General features: G+C 38.3%; 1 protein-coding gene across 2 annotated transcripts in view; it reads left to right on the top strand.

Annotated features, from left to right (window-relative positions):
- The first annotated feature begins 8,104 nt into the window (after positions 1–8,104).
- Positions 8,105–12,773, top strand: part of LOC104965670 (regulator of G-protein signaling 8-like) — a 7,963-nt gene continuing 3,294 nt past the window's right edge. The window contains exons 1-3 of one of the 2 annotated variants that reach the window (XM_010794680.1): positions 8,105–8,209; positions 11,799–11,879; positions 12,146–12,207. In XM_010794680.1, coding sequence (XP_010792982.1) covers positions 11,878–11,879; positions 12,146–12,207 — 64 coding nt within the window. In that variant the 5' untranslated portion in view covers positions 8,105–8,209; positions 11,799–11,877. Of the gene's footprint in view, positions 8,210–11,798; positions 11,880–12,145; positions 12,208–12,773 lie in introns of those variants that run through there. The other variant, XM_010794671.1, reaches the window with a different exon arrangement.

Genomic DNA, 12,773 nt, shown 5'->3' with positions numbered 1-12,773 from the left:
GCTTGCTAGCTGATATCTTGTTTGTACAGATCCAATAAGTAATAAAGTATTTCTACCTTGAGTTCTGTGCTAAGTGCATTAGCATCTTTTAGCTCAGGGCTAATTCAGAAGCTTGGTATAACCCTTGTGATTCGTTTAGCTACAAATTGTTAATATTGTCTGAAAGCTGAGTTTCTTCCCATTAAGTGGGTATGACACATTCATAGTTTGTTAAATGTTAAGAAGCCCTCAGACGCTGTTTCTGGCAAAATGTTGCGTTTTGATGGCAGGGCGGTACAAAAGTGGTAATGGTGAAAGTGCCGGCAGCAAATTGCGACATGATTCACTGGAGTCTCCAAGAGTCTTTGTGAGAAATGAAACAACCATCAAATACAATAAAAAAGAGGGAATTAACCGTTTCAAGTCAGGAAACAGTTTGTAGTGAGAAGAAATCATTTTAAGGAAATAAATTATTTTGGCAAGTTATTAAATTTAAAGTCTGAGGCAAATTAATTTGTGTCTTAAATGATTCCAGGGGGGCTTTTATTAAATTCTCGCAACCGTTGAACATTTTACTTTGTTTTTAAATGTGCCAAACCTCCATAAGGGTTTTATTTAATTCATGGCGCTTTATTATTCATGTGCCTGATAATTGAATTAGTTTCATTAATGCAGAGTCAGGCCTTTTCCTCTAAGACATCCATCAAACTCATGCAGAAGATGAGCAAGACAAATGGACAGGCTAACATCAACTATACACCTTCAACGAATATTTACACATGGCACCGTTAGATAAACAGTTGCCTAATTGCACTATTCCACAGCTCATAAAGACTCTCTGTATCCATTAACGTGAGGTAATTAGTCGTAATTTGCATCATTAAAGACAAAACAATGCATAACTGTTTATGAATACTCAATCAGAGGGTAATTACTTCCTCTCGATCTGCAACTTCAGGCTGAAGATATGCAAACAAATGTAAAAGATTGTGAGGAGGCTTTGTTGTTTGACTGAAGAACAACCTCCCCCTGCTCCCCCACAAACCCACTTTAACAAGCTTTAACAAACCCTGAAATTTGGCTATTTAATTGCTGCTGGCCCATTTTTTCCTCCTTCTTTTTTTTGAGTGGAAAAAAAGGAAAGCGCACAACAAAGTCGATGCTTCCGTCTTGTGTTGAAGCCCGAAAGAGGTCGTCTGCAGAAAGGCATTCTTCTTTGTTGGCGATAGAAAGTGAAGATCATTAGCTGCTGAGAAGACATAAGGAGGGGAGTATACTGGAGAGAGATATTATGGTGTGCGTGTTAACTTTTCAGTGAAGGAATGTTTTCAGTAACAATGTATGTGCACTCGTTTTGCCTTTGACAGCGATCCATGCATCACTAGCGGCTATTTTGTTTGTGTTATTGCGATGTATGTATGTGTCTATCTTTTAGAAGACAAACCTTTTTGAATTGTGTACCGTTTACTCATTGCAGCATTCAGATATTTACTAATGACGATCATGTAAGTCTGTTTTACATGCCTGAAGGTACGCTATTAACCCTGACAACAGCTGTACAATGTCTGCTGTGGTTCTGGGATTGAAAAGACGTTTTGTAAGGAAGCAAAATAAGGCCATAAGGGTTTGAATCGTTCAGCAGTTACATTTCTCACCAAGAAATACTGGAGGAGGCCATGGTTCTCAGCAGGAAACCGACTGACTGTCCACTCCTAGTAGGGAATGAGTCCTTATCCCAAGTGAAGGAGTTCAAGAATCTCAGGGTCTTGTTCACTAGTGAGGGGACAATGGAGCATGTTGGGGCCTGAGAATCAGAGCAGCTTTACTGCACTGGCGAAGAGAGAGCTGAGCCAGAAGGCAAATCTCTCCATCTTCGATCCTACTCTAACCAATGGTAATGAAGGATGGGTCATGACAGAAAGAACGAGAATGTGAATACAAGCAGCCGAAATGGCTTTTCTCTGGTGGATGGCTGGCATCTCCCTTTGGAATAAGGTGAGAAGTTAAGTCATTGGGGAGGGACTCAGAGAAGAGCTGCTGCTCCTTCACGTAAAAAGAAGCCAGGGAGGTCTTTCAGGCACGTCCAGCTCGGAGGAGACCGAGGGGCAGACCCTGGACCAGGTGAAAGAGTGGGAGCACCATGAAATACCCCAGTGAGAGCTGGTTGATTGGCCCAGGGAAAGGGAAGTGTGGGGCCCTTTGCTGGAAATACTTCCCCCATTACCCGACTCCAGTTGACGATGGATAGACCAAGGAATGTTGAAAGTAATGCACTAAAATACTGTAAGTATGAATTTTAATCTTTTTTGGGTTCACTAAATCAGATATCATATCAATATACATTTGAATCTTGCCTGGTTTGCATCATGAATTTGTGTGTGTTTTAGCATGCATGAGACAAACAAAAGTCAGATAAGAAATGCTCATTGTTCTGCTAAAGGTAAAAAACTCCACTATTTTGTATATGTAAGAACTAGTAACAAGTTGTCAAAATAAAATCTAAAATAATTATACATATTTTTCTGTTTTGAGATGATTTCACTCAGATATCTCTGCATTGGGTGACTGCACATTTTAAACATACCTGTGATGCAAACTGATGGGAGTGTGAAGGATGCAGCTGTTTATCGGCACCTGGTGAAATGTTTTTGGAAGAAATAAGAGGCTGAAAGTCGACATACCTTTGATTCTTCTTTTTCTTCTCTGTCTGTCTCCTGTGATGCTCCAAATGTAATGAAGGTGCAATGCTAAATCACAGGAGTACTCTTTCAATTATCAGGCTCAGATGCTTCTCTGTCCTGCCCAAACAAACCAGTTCTATGAGTTTTGCCAGACACCTGCCGGACCAAAATCTTTGCCTCTTTTGTTTGTCTCTGGAATCCAACTTTGCTGAATACCCCACTATCAACAGTAATCTGCCCTGAATCTTTATGACTGTATTAAAAGTGTGTTATAATGTTGGTTAATAGTTATTTAAAGATTTGTAAATTTTTTACATTCCTACTCTGTATCTTTACATTTGACCAAATAAAGGCTTACTTTGAACGTGTTATTATTCCTATACAGAGAAATGTCGTTGTATGCAGAATTAAGTTTAGGTTATTTGGCATTAAGAAAAGTAAGGAATTTAATCGCAAACATCTACGAAAATGTCAAGGATAAGAAAATAAAATCTAGTCAAAAAAAAGTTGCATTTCAATATAAGAACAAGGCATATGACTACTGTATGGTGTTCCATATTCATTCATTTTGCTCCACTTAAAGAAGACTAAAACGCTATTTACAAATAAAAGATGCACGCTGTGTAGATGCTTATTTGACACACACCCTTTTTCTTCCTAATTCAAGCGCTGCCCACACAGTAGAGGATCATTGCATATGCATGAAGATCAACAGAGAGATTACCCTCCTCCCACCACACACACACACACACACACACACACACACACACACACACACCTGTACAGTTCAGACTTGCTTTGATGGATAATTTTACCACTCTGCGTGATGAATGCAAATTCAAGAATCAACACACATGCACGCACAGGAACAGACACACACACAGTTTTACATACACACACCTGTCTGCCTACAGCCTACACTCCATCACTCACATCACACACGCCTCCTCTCCACACGCACACCACCTCCCCCCCCCTAACCCAGATGGTCGGTCCAAGCTAGAGACTTGTGAAACACTGAGGCCACAGAGCATCAGTCCGAGGGATTGTGACTTCCCAGCTGAGCTTTTAACATGCGCAACTACGGCCTACAGCCAATGTGTATTATGCCATGTGCCAGAGCTAGTGGGACAAAAGGAAAGACAGACAGACTGAAAGAAAGGAAGGAAGCCAAACGGAAAGGAAGAGAGCAGACAAAGAAACACAGCTCCCCACAGTGGAGCTGCATTGTACAGTCTACAAAACGCCATACATGAAACCATTTTTAAAAAAGTAAGTATAGAGCTTTATTTAAATTACACCTGGTCCTCACAATAGCCACTATAGTTTTCACCCTTTTCAATGATTCACATACGTTTTTTTTATTGTATTAACAAAATAGCAATACAGCTCATTATTTACAGAAATATGCACTTTCAGAGCATGTGACATTAGGGTGATCCTTAGTGCCATGTACATTTTCAAATGCATTTATTTTAAGCTCTAACCACCGTCCAGAAAATTCTCCTGCTGAATTGTATTCAAATTCCAACAACATTTACCCCTCCCTTATCAACCTTGAAGTTTAGCCTCAGTATGGTCCTTAAAATTGAAAGTCGGAAAGTCTAAGCTCCAACCCCCAGAATTCATTCTATTTGTCAAGAATTTTAAGGACCACCCTAATGTGACATTTCCCCCCTAAAAGAACATAATTACATTTAAATGTTATAACTTGTTGTTGGTATTATCTTTATAATTGTTTTAATCAAATCAAATGTTGTGTTTTTGCCATGGTGGTGCATTTGCAATCTACAGTAGCAGTGAGCAGGGCATGCCCTGTGAGCCTTCTGTCAAACGTAATGTAATTAGGGAATAAGGTCGACACAGCCAAACAGGGTGAGGACGGCTAATCAAGTGTCTGAGTCAGTCTCCTACTGTAATCAGACAGAGAGCCAGAGAGAGACAGAGGGAGATTACATTGATTACAAATTGAAATCCCAGACCAAATATGTTCTAAGAGAAGTTAATTACAATTAGATTGATCATTTTATTAACTTTTTGCATTAATTTCCCCCGACATTGCATTTAGTTTCTCCTTGACCTCTTCTCTGAGAGAACTTTGTCAAAGATATACATCTTGAATAAAATGGCCAAAAGTATGTGAGTAAAAACTATTGGCACAAAATAAAGTATGATTCTATTTGTTATTTATTATTTATTCGTAGGCCGTTGGTTGTACAGTAGACATATTAGATATAAGATTTTGGATTGTGACGAAAAATCAAATTTTAAAGTATTGCCGGTGATGTTCTTAAAAACGTCATAGTCAAAGTAAACACACAGCAATCCATTTCAAACTGAAATGAAAGGTATAGTCAGATGTTGTCAACAGGACTTCCTACCTGCATGGATAATGAAGTCAAACTGATTTTACATGAAGCTTTATATAGCTTGTTGTACCAAGGTTGTCATTATGCTGTGCATTGCCCTCCATGGCCTTCACCAAGCAAATATGTGGCATCTTCAAATAATGGTATGTAAATTTACTTTTGCATGAACATTCTAATTATCAAGGTCTCCTAAGCAAAGGTGGGTAATTGAGGAGAGACCTTGATGCATACTTTCTAAACAGATGCTCTCCCCCATCAAGAAAATGCTTTATGATATACCCATTTTACAGTGTGTGTCCTATAAACAGGGGGAAAAGTGTCCTTCAGCAACTCACACACACACACACACACACACACACACACACACACACACACACACACACACACATTAAAAACTCTAATTTGAATGCTTTGAAAATGGAAGGCGTCCAAACAAAACACAACAACAACGCATTTAGAGTCTTTGAAAGGCTCTATCTGAAATGTGAGATGTACAATTACTGTATGACATGTTAATGTACCTGAAAATGCTGTGAATACATTTCAAGTAGTTGCTCTCATCCTTTCATCTAATCCAAGGTTGAGTGCTTTAGTTTGCATTGAGCTTTGAATGCATTTCATTAGTTGCTCTTGAGTGATAATTAGCTTAAAAGTGTGGCCTTTAATGTTGAATTAATTGAATATTTGGTTACTTGGGGAACATGGAATATGCGGTTAGTGCTTCTAAATGCGGCATTAAGCTATTATCATATTAATTAATAAGCATGATTAGCATAGTAGCAAACAATTGCCAATTTACACAAAGATAGACATTGGCATTAATTTACCGTCTTGTTTCTGGCAACCTGACAAATGTAAATGCAACATTCGATCTCTTGCTTGGTCTGTTTTGAAGGGGGTGGGGGGGGGGGGGAATTGTGCTTTTTGACTGCTAAAATTATCCCTATATGGTCATCAACTAGCTCTTGGTGCTGTGTAAGTAGTGTATACTTAAGCAATAGCTCACGACAGGCCGTGGTATATATGCTCATTATATCACAGCTAAGGAGCGTGGCTAAGTGGCTATATATATAAATAAACCCAAACAGTTTAGAATCTAAACTGTTGGGTTGCATATTGCACTTGTTTATTATATCTGCTGTCATGCTGGAAGTGCAAACATGTTTCTATTCCATTTAACCCATGGTTACAGCAGAAATACTGTTGCTATGGTTACTTGCAGATAAATAAAATATAGTTTATTAGTATTTAACAACATTTTAAGCATGCAATAATGGACGCATGCTGTCATTGAACATTATGCAGTCAAACAAATGTTTACACATCTGATGGAGCCCATTGATGAACATTATACAAATATAATAAATAATATAGTACAAATGTGGTCACATTGACCCAGGCTGGGTCTGAAGTATGTTTCGCCAAGAGAGGTCATACATTGGAGATAACAGCCTGTCTGTGTATGGCTATAAGAGAATAATGTAGCTGTTACAGGTGATCTACATACACTTAAGGAATTGTGCAGATGTCTGCTCATGAATATGAAACATATGTGATGGTATCAGGGAAACACAAATGTGTGAGTCACTCAGTCCGGTTTTGAATTTCTAAAACCTCTCACAGCCAGCCGTTGTGAAATATTTTTCAACAATGCAAATCCAGCGTGTCTCGATTCAAAGTCATTTAACATGTACATCTGACAGCAGAAATTAACACAAAGTTGAGGACATTCAGGAAAATGTGAAGATGAACAACACGCTGTTGTGGTTAGAAGACAGAAAAACTGTTTTCCATCATCGCTAAGTGATAGGAAAACAGACAGGACGCAGCTGAGTCAGTGATGAATACCCCTCTGAGAGCGTGTTTGACAGGTTTTTGTTGCGAACATCATACTCTGCATTTCCAGTGGGGTCATTACAGATGCAAATCCCAGTCACAGCGGAGTTTTATGACACCTGTTCTTGTTTTCCAGGCCGGCCGGGGAAAGTGTCCCGTCGAGGACTTGCAAATCAAGACGGAAGACGAGAGATAGGCGGACAGGTAGGCCCGCTCAGCTGTCAGCGTTGTCCCTCTTCTCCCTCCCCCACCCTCCCAATCACAGCTCTACCATTTGTGCTCCCATCAGTCATTTTCATAGCCCCATCCCTCTCCCCTTCCCTCTATGTTAGATGAAGATATTGCATCCCACCTCTGCCTGATAGTTGAGCATCTGCTTCTTCCTCCCACCAATTGTCTCCAGAGAGTATGATTGTCATGGGGGTTTTGTGTGATCTGGGTCAAAGAGTCTCCTCATTCCAGTCCCCATGTCTGGATTCCTACATAGTGAAATGTTTCAAATAACGTGTTAAGGAAAATATAGTGCCATAACCAGAGGTGAGTTGTGCAACCATGAAATGCTGAAGAATCCTGCGATACCTGTCAAGAACTGCATGTTTGATAGATTTAGAGGTCTAATTTACAAGTAGAAATACACTGACACCATTTTTATATTCCTGAATAATAAAGGGAAGTTACAGCAGTGGAAAAGGTCCACCTCCAAATGCTCTTGTTATTATAGTTATTTATTTTATTGAAGTTCTTTTAGGATCATTTGGTTCTTGTTTTTTAACTAGCAACTAGCTCTGTAGTTGTACCAGTTAGCCTATTCATGGATTGATAACCTGTGGAACTTCCATTGAAATAAATGTTTCCTATACTAAATGTAACAGTGTTTTAGACATCTCTTTGTCAGATGTGCACACTTGTCACACATCCAAGTACATGATTATGCTTACAAATCTACAGGCTGTATTATCAGGGCAGGGTAAGACACAGCCTTGCCTTCCTTTCTCCTACTGTTTTTGCATTGGAAACAAATTATTTGCTTAAAGTCTTGTTTTTATTTTTACAAGGTTTGTTTGGTTGTTGGTTCAAAAAAAGAAAGACTTCCAACCACGTAAAGCAATTGAAGGAAGAAGTAAAACTTGTTTAACGGTGGAGGGCGTTTGAGGTGAAAAAGTAATGAGATAAAGTTGACATTTCTGTAAACTCTAGGCCTGCCTGAGCTACTTCTCAACATGCATGGGCTTGTACCCGTAGGGTTAGTCAAACATGGGAAAAGAAGCCTGAGAAGTTGAATCGTGTTTTGTTGCGCGCGATCAACGAAACATACAGTTCTTTTGTCCAGAGAAAACATATGCTGTAAGTATGAGCTTCAATTTGGCTTTGAACTTTGAGAATTTCGACACACTGTTTGTCTGGCACTGAGTATTTAGAGACTGTTGAACATGTTGAATGTTTTACTTCCCCTCCAGACTGCCTTTTTCTTCGGTAATGACAGACTTTCTCTGATCTTGCCCGGGCGAAATGTTGCCAAAAGAAAACTTGGATGTGTTTTGTGGATGGCTCTCTCTTGTCTGCGAGTTTGTGAGCAAGTGTTTCCGATGGGGCTCTTGTGATCTGTGTGGTTTTATTTAAAGTTGCTGTGTTTCTGTGTTGCTCCGTGCTTCTCACATGCCCCCAGCTCTCTTCTTTCCTTCCTTTCCTCCCTTAGAAAACATGAAAAAGGTCCAAAGATGAGGGAGAATTATTTTTAGCTGGATGTGCTCTCTGCTCTATGTGATGCAATCCAAAAAAAAACATTGCTACATTGGGATATAGCCTTTTCTCTGATGCCTTGTCCCTTACTTCTGAGGACCTTTTTGATAACACATCTCTCAGCTCACAGCTACACTGTTAAAGCTGACAAAACTCTATGGCATGTTCATACAATTTTGCTGGATGAACAACTTTGAGGCAAAAGAAAGGGTCTAATCAAAGCTAACGTCAAACCTTAAAGGAATTCAGCCATTAATGAGGACAGTACTAGGGCAACTGAGCTAATGCTGCATTCTAGACAACTTGGAGGTCAGAATCTAAAATACCACGCCCGACTGTGACAAACCGAGCAGTCTTTGACAAGTTTAAACTCAATTGAACTCCCAGCATCTCAGCCTCCACAAGTTTTATTTTAACGTTTTTCCCGTATAACTTTTGTGAAGATAATTTTTTTACCTTAACCATACTGTATACCAAATAATTTTGGCAGTATTTATTACTTTAGTAAATGTTCAGAGAAATTCACTTTCAATTGCCTTTTAGTTGATGGTCTATCATTTCCAACCTTTGCTTTCTTTCTTTCTTTCTGGTATATGATGTCTGACAACTGCTTTTTCATGAAGTCGAGGACGGATGTATTTGCCCATAGATGACAAGTAAGAACTTTGACATTGAATGGCGTTCTTTTGCTTTCTTGCAAGTTTTTTGGAATGTAGCATTAGCCATCAAAATCAAGGATCTAGAAACATTAAGAACGAGGCTTCTTTAGCTTTGAACAATATTTGAAATGTTGCTTGGTTGGAAAAAGAAAAAGTTCAGTGTGAAGCCTGCACCTACAGACATGCAATTTGTTTTGTGTTTTGCATATTCATCTTTTTAAATTGTACCAATTACCTAGTCATCTATTAAAATCATAGCAATGTATGCTTTGCTAGTCATTTGTAACTGGTACAGGGCTCTCATGAACAGCCCCCATTCGCAACATTGTTCTGCTACTGTTAAAAGCCACATTTAAAAAACAGTTTTATAACATTAACCACATGGACCATATTGATTTGCAAACACACACATACACACACACACACACACACACACACACACACACACACACACACACACACACACACACACACACAAAGCTAGAGACAGTGGCTTGTCAGTAAGTCTTATTGCTTAACTTTATCTTTTAAAGACATTTCCAAACACCTTTTTCCCAGACAAACCCCACTGAATGAGCAACAGAATAAGACAGACTCTGATGGGAAAGTAACTGTCACTGTATCTCTGTGAACTCTGTCAAGATATATATATATATCATTAAGACGTCAGCTCTAGTCAGTAATTATTTGTTAGTTGGACACCTGTCACAGCACAACCCACTCTCACGGCATTTCCTGTTATAGTCACGAAATGACTATACTGTAACACACTTTCTTGTTGAGTGATGCTAAGTGCTAACAGCTAGCTTTGGCTTGGCAGTAGAGATAAGTATTCATGTCTTTACGACTTGTATTACTCCATGATTTATCTGACATAAAATAAGTTCATTCTTTAGCAACTCCTACCATGTGGTGAGCATACAATGGACTGGTTTAAACTACTTCTCCATCGCTCTCTAAACATAGAAGCTGTTGTATCTGTGCTCTGATTTGAATATGACATATTCTTTACATCTTATCCCATCCACAAATCAGATTATGAGAGCAGCTCTTGCACATCCACTTCAGCCTTCAAGTCTGTCAGTGCAGATGTTAGTTCTTTATTTATTTGCTGCACGACAGCATGTTCACTTGCTGTAATTCCTTGTATTACATTCACTGCTTTGACTTATTCTTGTCTGATTCTCTGCTGCAATAACCCAGTTTCTCCATAGGGATCGTTAAATTATCTTCTAATTTAGGATTTACGAACAAGTAAACTAATGACAAGGGAATACTGATATGTTGGCTGTTAGCGGCTGCTATGCTCAAATAAATCAGACTTATTGCAGACAAGCTACAATTAAACTAACAGAAATAAGATTTTAGTGAATTCAATCCCCTCAGTGGTTTAAGTGATTCCCAGAGAATATTACAACATTATAATTGTAATATACCATCAAGGTAGACAATGATGTGGCCATTGAAACAAAGATACGTTTTTAATGAAAGCCTTGTGTGTGATTATGGAACAGTAACTACTAACCATTCACTCATTTGCTAATTATGAAGTTCTTAACTTTCATTTATGCTATACAACCTGCTATATTTCAATAGAAATGTTGGCAGTTTTCGACAACCACATTTATCACTTCTCAGATACCAAACATATGATTACCTTGTAAAATATTATGTTCTATAGCAGATTAAGCTATTTAACATATAAAATACACTGAAACATCTAAAACGTGAAATTTAATTAAATGTATTAACTCAATGCATTTTACATAACTGTATTTGGTTAGTTGAAATCAACAATATTAAGTTGAACGTATTTAAACTTGATATTATTGCTTTCAACTAACCTAATACAGTTACAGTACAGTGAAATCTGTTCACATAATAATTATATTTAATTAATGCCCACGTTTTTTTCTCTTGAAAATGTGCTCCACCTTAAATAACAACAACATTTAATGCTGCTTATGTGTCGATAATGACATTCATAATACCTCGATTATATATAACATTAATAATAAAGCACTGAGAAATGTTATTTAGTTAGTCAAGTAAATTATATAAAAATATACTTCCTTTTTATTTGTGAGATTGTGACTCAACATTTTCTACAAGGTGGTCAACATTTTCATGGCAGTATTCTGCTCAGAGCCTCATTTGTTTATTTCTGGCAACTTAGGGGAAGCAGAACAAACTATAAACATAATTTTGACATTTTTATTCCTGATGTTGGTCACCATTGGCTGACAAAGATTAGCCTCTGGAGACAAGGGCCATCTTTTTATAGGGTGCTGGTATAGACAGCAACAATTTAGGCCAATATTTTTTTGGTGCGCCTGTCAATGTTTACAGAAGATTCAATAATCAAGACAACTCAAAATATACACTTATCAATTATTGATCTGTTGCTGTTTGTCAGATAGTTGCTTACATGTCACCAAATCACTTATTGTTAATGTTGAGGATGAATTGATTAACGATTTCCATACATAATTTTGAACCCATCTTTAATGCTATTTCTATCTTCTATTTGCAAGGGACTGTGATCAGGAGAAAGCCCTCCACAAGTGAACAACACTGACTATCTGATACCTGGTAATCAAATAAGGAGCCACAATGTGAGTTTGATTTTATTTTTTTCCTATAGAATTAGAAATATGATAAAATGATGGTTGCCCTTACTTTTTTTCGATTCATTAAATGAATTATTAGGTTCATAAAAATGACAATACACTACAACAGTTACATTTGACGACATCTCATTGACTACTCATCACTTATTCTGAAAAGAACAACACTTTGGATTATATAATGCCTCTGTCTTTATCACAATATGTACATGTGTTTGACAAGATATACATGTTATGCAATTTTTGCTCTGCAGGGCTCCTGTTGATGATGTTGTGGCATGGGGAGAGTCACTCGACCAACTCCTGGAGTGTAAAAGTAAGCTCACTTGTGAATTTATTGCTCTCATTCTTATGTCAAAATGTCGCTTTCAATTCTCCATCCTCTTTTCCCCACTCGCAAAACTCCGCTGCTCAACGCCGCGTATCATCTTCAATTGCCCTGGGGCTTCTTTCAGAGGATCGAGGATATATTCTGCCTTCAAGTTCATCAAATCCAATTGGAGATATATTTAAGGAGGAGGACACTGGCAGAGATAAGAGACCTAATCTGAGCTGGCAGGGTAGATAGGGTGATTCCAGCCAGCTCTTATTCACTTATAAAGCTGGCACTCACTGATGGCTTTCACCTGTCCATATTCCCTGCCTCTATTTGAAAATGACTAAAGGGGTAGATGGGTTATTTCTCTCTCTGCCGTCTCTCCTCTCTCATTACTTTCCTGAAATGATGTAAGCTGATCTGTAATATCTCAGCCTGTTGTCTCCTGCGTGAAGATTAACTGTCCTTCAGAAGATAAATGTTTCCTTCCTTCGTAGTTGCTCCATTTCCCTTTAGAAGAAATGCAGCGACACATATGATAAATTGGTAAACAGTATAAAGAAATG

Source organism: Notothenia coriiceps, unplaced genomic scaffold (genome assembly GCF_000735185.1).
Source record: "Notothenia coriiceps isolate Sejong01 unplaced genomic scaffold, NC01 NC01_scaffold00002081, whole genome shotgun sequence".
In the NCBI taxonomy this organism is placed as follows: domain Eukaryota; kingdom Metazoa; phylum Chordata; class Actinopteri; order Perciformes; family Nototheniidae; genus Notothenia; species Notothenia coriiceps.
This window is presented reverse-complemented; position numbering and strand designations above follow the sequence as displayed.